The 6,516-nt window shown below is 35.0% G+C and overlaps 1 protein-coding gene across 1 annotated transcript in view; it reads right to left on the reverse strand.

The window, feature by feature from the left end:
- The window catches only part of SMCHD1 (structural maintenance of chromosomes flexible hinge domain containing 1), a 123,967-nt gene that overhangs the window by 91,420 nt on the left and 26,031 nt on the right, over positions 1-6,516 (reverse strand). The window contains exons 6-7 of the mRNA XM_004683766.2: positions 3,450-3,564; positions 2,599-2,718 (exon numbers count right to left, since the gene is read on the reverse strand). Of these exons, the coding sequence (XP_004683823.1) occupies positions 2,599-2,718; positions 3,450-3,564 (235 nt within the window). The remainder of the gene's footprint in view (positions 1-2,598; positions 2,719-3,449; positions 3,565-6,516) is intronic.

Here is a 6,516-nt window from a genome sequence, read left to right on the forward strand (position 1 = left end):
TTAAAAAAATAAATAAAATAAAAATAAAAAATAAAAACTATAAATGACAAGCCTTCAGCTAACATCATTCTCAATGGTTAAAAACTAAGTTTTCACACTAAGATCTGGTACAAAACAAGGACGCCTATGGTTATCACTACTATTTAACACAGAACTGGAAGTCCTAACTAGAGCAATCAGATAAAAGGGGAAAAAAAATCTAAGTTGGAAAAGCAGCAGATAACATGACAATAGAAATAAAAACTGGAAAAACTATACTGAAAAAACTAATGGGAGCAAACAATAGGTTTTGTAAATTGGCAGGTTATAAAACTAATATGCAAAAATCATTTGCCACCCTATATGCAATGATGAGCTATAGAAGGAAAAAAATGAAGAAAATGTTCCCATTTACATTCACACCAAAAAAAGTTGAGTACCCAGAGTACACCTAACAAAGGAGATAAAAGACCTAATATAAATCAAAACACACTGTTAAAATAGGAGATGATACAAATAAATACAAAGATATAATTTGCTCAGGAACTAGAAGAATCAACACTGTCAAATGATAATCCTATCCAAAGCAACAGACAGATTCAATATAATCCCAACAAAATTTCAAGGACATTCTTCAAAGAAATGGAACAAACTTTTCTGATATTCATATGGAACCACAAAATACCCCAAATAGCTAAAGCAATCATGACCAAAAAGTGAGAATGGTAGTATCACATCTAAACTTCAAACTATACTACAAAGTGTAATAATTAATTAAAACAGACTAGAACAAGAAAAAAAGAGACATACCAATGTCAGAATGTAACAGAATTAAAGAGTCCAGAAATAAACTCACACCTATATATTCAGTTAATCTGCATCAAAGAGCGAAGAATATACATTTGAACAAAGGGAGCTTCTTTAATGAATGGTGTTGGGAAAATGGGACAGATACAGGCAAAAGAAACTAGATGACCACCTTACATCATAAACAAAAATCACCTAAAGATGGGCAAGTCTTGGAGACAGAAATGAAACTATAAAATACATTGAAGGAAATAAAAGCTAAACACTTCATGACATACCCTTTAGTGATCTTTGTGGACTCATCTCTTAAAGTAAGGGAGACAAAAAGAATATAAACAACTGAGACTACATCAAACTAAGAGGCTTCTACATAGCAAAAGAACCACAGTTAAGACAAAAAGAAGAGCCACTGAATGCAAGAAATTATTTGCACACCATATATCTGAAAAGGGACTGATATCCAAGATCTACAAAGAACTCACAATTCGTACAAACAACTCAAGAAAAGAAATAACTCAATCAAAAAATGGGCAGAAAAGCTAAACAGTACTTCTCAAAGGAAGACATACAAATGGCAAACAGACATAAAAAAAATGCTCATTATCATTTCTTTTCAGGTAACTGCAAATCAAAACAAGGGAATACAACCACAAACCTGTGAAAATGACTCACACCTCCTCCCCCCAAAAGGGTTGGCAAGGGTGTAGGAAAAAAGGAACTCTATTACACTGATGGTGAGGATATAGACTAGTCCAGGGAAAAGTATGGAGTTTCTTGAAGATGTGAAAAGGGATCTACTGTAAGACCCAATAATTCCCTTCTAAGGTATCTGCTAAAAGAAAACAAAAACACTAATTCTAGAGGAAAACTGTGCTTTCATGATTACTGCAGGACTATTTACAATAGCCAAAATATAGAAACAACCTAAATGCCGAAATAAATGAGCAAACCATGAAGATGTGATATACATACAAATGGGACAGTGGGATACTACTGAGCAACCAAAGATTACAGACTCGTGACATTTGTGGCAAGATGACTATAGCCTGATTCTATTGAGTGAAATAAGTGATAAGGAGAAAGACAAATGCTAGTGTCACTTATATGTGGACTATAGAGAAGCCAAACAAAGACAAATTCAAAATCTAAGTTATGTTTTATTATGAGGCCAACATGACTCTTAATACCAAAACCAAAGACACCACAATAAAAGAAAACTTCAGACTAACTGAGGCATACAGAAGGGGAAGGGGATGGGTATGAGAATAAAGCAGGGAGGTAGTACAACCTTCTAAGGTGGTGTACTGTATGTGTTGCTGTGGTACAGTAACTATACCTGAAAAGGGAAAACCTACATTCCAAAATACTGGGTAAATTGTTACCCAACAAAATTAACATGCTTCTTATTAAAATTAAAATTTGAATGCAAATTTGTCACTACCTTTATTTTGCTGACAATCTAATTCCCTATTACTGTTTCCAACTCTTTTTTCTGTGACTATTATACAAAAAAAAAATTAGAGATACAAATTTAGTGCAAGTTTATAATTTTGAGTAATTTTCAGGAAACTTTATTCAGCAAGAGACAACTTATTGTCTGAAAACTCCCAGCCTGAGAAAGCATAGGAAGGATAACTTTTGTTATTCATGTGACTAAAGGAAAAAGAATGAAAATCAAATAATTTAAATATTCCATAGCCTCAAATTTTTAAATATGCATTAAATCTAAGATATTAGTCAGGAAAAATTTTCTTATGCTATTATCCATACAAAGTAATAAATCTACAATTATTGAGTTAAAATGTATTGTACCTTTCTGTTTCTTATATATCCACTATATATTGACTCTTTATTTTTTTCTTTCTTCTCAAAATCTTCTTTAGAAAGCACAAGTTCATGAACATCCTGGGAATCTGCAGGCTTGCTTATCATCTGTTAAATATTTAAAATAGTGCATTATACTCCCATGTCTTATTGCTTCCTTATTTACAACTGGAAAGATATGGAAACAGCCCAAATGCCCAAAAGTGGATGATTGGGTTAAAAAGATGTGCTACACATACACAATGGAATATTACTCAGCAACCAAAAATAAGAAACACATGTCTTTTGCAGCAACATGGACAGAGCTGGAAAAGATCATGCTTAGTAAAATAAGCCAGAAAGAAAAGGGAAAATACTGGATGGTTTCACTCATAGCAGGAGTATAACGGACCAGGTGACAAAAATAATAATGAACAGCTATATACCAGAAACATTTTATGGGGGTGGAGTGGGGAATGGGATCAAAAACAGTGGGGAGAGGTAAATGCACTGGACTATAGTGATGGCATAGGGTGATTTGGTGATGGGAAGCCCACGAGGATTACAACTGAGATGAAAAAATGGACAAAATGATGTAAAAATAAAACTATTATGTATAAAAAAAGGTAGTGCATTACACAGGACCATGGTGATGGCACATGGGAGATTTTGTGATGGGAAGTCCATGGGGATTACAACTGAGATGGAAAAAGGCACAAAGTGATGTAAAAATAAACTATTATAATATAAAAATAGTGCATTAAAAATTTCTAAAGGATAAACTGATTAATACATTTAGACAAAGTCAATCTGAAAATATTTTGATAAACTTTTATTTATAAGAAGTCCTTTTTACTTACTCTGGCTGACTGTCCAACAAAGAAAACAGCTTGCTTGCCCCCAACACCAAAGTAGGAAATATCGCTATTTAAACTGCGTGGTACTGGAACTGGACGAACATATCCTGAGTGATCACTAAAATAAAACATTACCATAATGCATGATTATAAACAAACTTTTGATGCTAAAGGAAACTGTATAATACTTTTTCTTGAGTATTAGTAAAAAGATCACCAAGCTAAATATAATCATATTCAAAAGTAAGAGTTAAAACCAAAAGTAAATCCATCATCTAGTGCAGTGGTTCTCAGCATATTCTATCAACCAATAGCATGAATATCATTTAGAAACTCTAAGAAATGTACATTTGTGGGAACACCCTAGCAATATAAGAAATTAGCACTCAGGACTGAATAAGCATCTATATCCTTATATATCCTTTACCTCTAGAACCATCCCTTCAAAATTATTAACTGCTTCAAAAATTTTTTAAAATATCATCTTAATGATGGGAACTGTGGCAAAGAGATTCTTATTTCCATGTATCCAACTGCAACATAACAACACTCTGGAGAGTAAGTATCCCTGGTTTCTCAAAATATAGGCAAGATCTCCAAGATACCATTTCCCAACATCAGAAATAAACAGAATTGGGGATGAGGCTAGAATCATTACTATACTTAATGGAAAGGTTAAAGAACAAATATGACATAGGTAAAAATCTAAAAATACAAAAAGTACAGAGAACTTATATATATATAAGAGGCAAAGAAATGAACAGAAAATATCACAGGGTTCTAAAAGACAGAAACAGCTCTAGCTACTGTCTTGTGTTACAACATGTGTGCACCTAATCTCAGCTGGTTTGCCAGAGACCCTTTGAACTCACCCCTAATTTCCTACACAGGCTCTTTTCCATTCCAACAAAATGCAAAACAACAACAAAAATTATCGCTAAACAGGAGAAATTTGCCAAACTGAAGGCACATGTGTATGTTGATGGGAAAGGTATTACTCACAGAAAGAAGATGGTAACAGTGATCTACGTTAACATCTGTACACTTCATGCATCTCCACCAGCAAGAATTTTCATCATTATAGGCTATATTGAAACAAAGCAGCTAACAGAAATGCTACCCATTATCTTAAAACTGCTTGGTGCAAACAGTCTGTCTAAAGAAATGGAATGAAGCTAAGTCCAAAGAATCTGGTTGGGGGGGCCCTCCCTAATGGTGCAATGGGTAAGCGTGCATCACTGCAAGCCAGTGGCAGCCACTTCAGTGCGAGTTTGATCCCTGGCACCGGAGGTGACCCACATGGCGCGGCAGACCTCTCCCCGCCCGCTGCTCCCCTCTGCAGTGTACTTGTCAGTCTGCCTGTTCTGCTCCCCACTCTGTCTCTGGTGAATCCTCTCACCGCCCCTGTAACTCTGGCCTGTACCCCAGTTCTGTGTGGACAAATAAATCTTAACAACAAAAAAAGAATCTGGTTGTAAAGGCACCATTTGTTATTGTAGAAGATAATGAAGTTCCAGATCTTGTGGAGAATTTGGATAAGGCTTTCAAGAATGAAGCAAACTGAATTGAGTCAACTTCTAATGGAAATAGAACTTGAAGGAAGTTATTGATAATTGCTATTGTATATTATGACTCCTTTTAAAAATTTTGTTCATGGGTCTGATCAAATCTCTCTATATATACATTACTTTTTAGGTGAATGCCCTTTGTAACAGCAGTTCCTCTCAGGTTTTATATATTACACAATCCATTATTTAAAGATAATTAGGCTGAAGAACCCTGGAATATTATGTATGAAACAAAAGTCAATAATGCTGTTTGCCTATTCAAAATATATTTTTTAAATAATAAAAAGAACTGAAGGAAAATATTTCACACGTCTAAATGTAGTTTCTAAAAGAAGAGAATGGATCACAGTTGTAAGTATTCTTGAGCCAATAAAAGAAACAGTTCTATAGATCTTAATGAAAAGAGCACACAAAAGAAATCCACATTCCATAAACATCAAAAGTAAAAAAGAACTAGAAAATAGGATGAAAGAGGATAAAACAGGTTGGTAGCTTTGATACTGACTGTAAAATACTATCTCCAAAGCCACAAAAATACCTCAAATGGCCAAAGCTCTCCTGACTAAAAAAGAAAGGGAATGAGAACATCACACTTCCAGATTTCAAACTCTACAACAAAACAACAATAATTAAAAGTGCATTATATTCAAACAGACACAGAGACCAGTGGAATCAAATAGAAAACCCAGAAATAAAGCCACACATATATGAACAACTAATCTTTGACAAAGAAGCAAAGAATAGGCAATGAGGGCTCTCCCTGGCGACACAATGAAGCTATCGCAGATACTGCTGCACAAGTTCCATCCCTGGTGGGGAGGTAACCCACATGGTGCGGCAGACCTCTCCTGACCCAGCCTCCCCTCAGCAGTGTTTTAGTACATCTGCCTGTTTTGCTCCCCATTCTGTCTCTGGTGAATCCTCTCACATCCCACACCTCTGGCATGTACCTGAATTCTGCAAAAAATAAATAAATCTGAAAAAAAAAAAAAAAGACTATGCAATGAACAAGGACAGGTTGTTCAATAAATGGTTAAATGATGCTGGGAAAACTGGACAGCTACATGCAAAAAAATGAAGTTAGACTACTACCTCACCCTTGGACAAAAACCAACTCAAAATGGATTAAAGAATTAAGATAGAAGACCCGAAACTATAAAATATATTGAAGAAAATATAGGCAAAACACTACATAACATACATCTCAGTAACATCTTTCATGACACATCCCCAAATGCAAAATTAGTGAAGCAAAAATTTAACAGCTGGGACTACAACAAATTAAAGAGTTTCTGTACAGCCAAAAAGACATCAACCAAAACAGAGACACCCCACTAATTGGGAGAAAATTCTTACACACAATACAACTGATAAGGGACTGATCACAAAGATCTAGAAAAAGTCTCAATAAAAACAAAGTAGGCCCTCCCTGGTGGCGCAGCGGGTTAAAGCACAGCACTGAGAATCTAAAGCCGCTTCCACATGAGTTCGATTCCCGCCTG

The sequence above is a fragment of the Condylura cristata genome, unplaced genomic scaffold (genome assembly GCF_000260355.1).
Source record: "Condylura cristata isolate star-nosed mole 26May11 unplaced genomic scaffold, ConCri1.0 scaffold00016, whole genome shotgun sequence".
Classification (NCBI taxonomy): domain Eukaryota; kingdom Metazoa; phylum Chordata; class Mammalia; order Eulipotyphla; family Talpidae; genus Condylura; species Condylura cristata.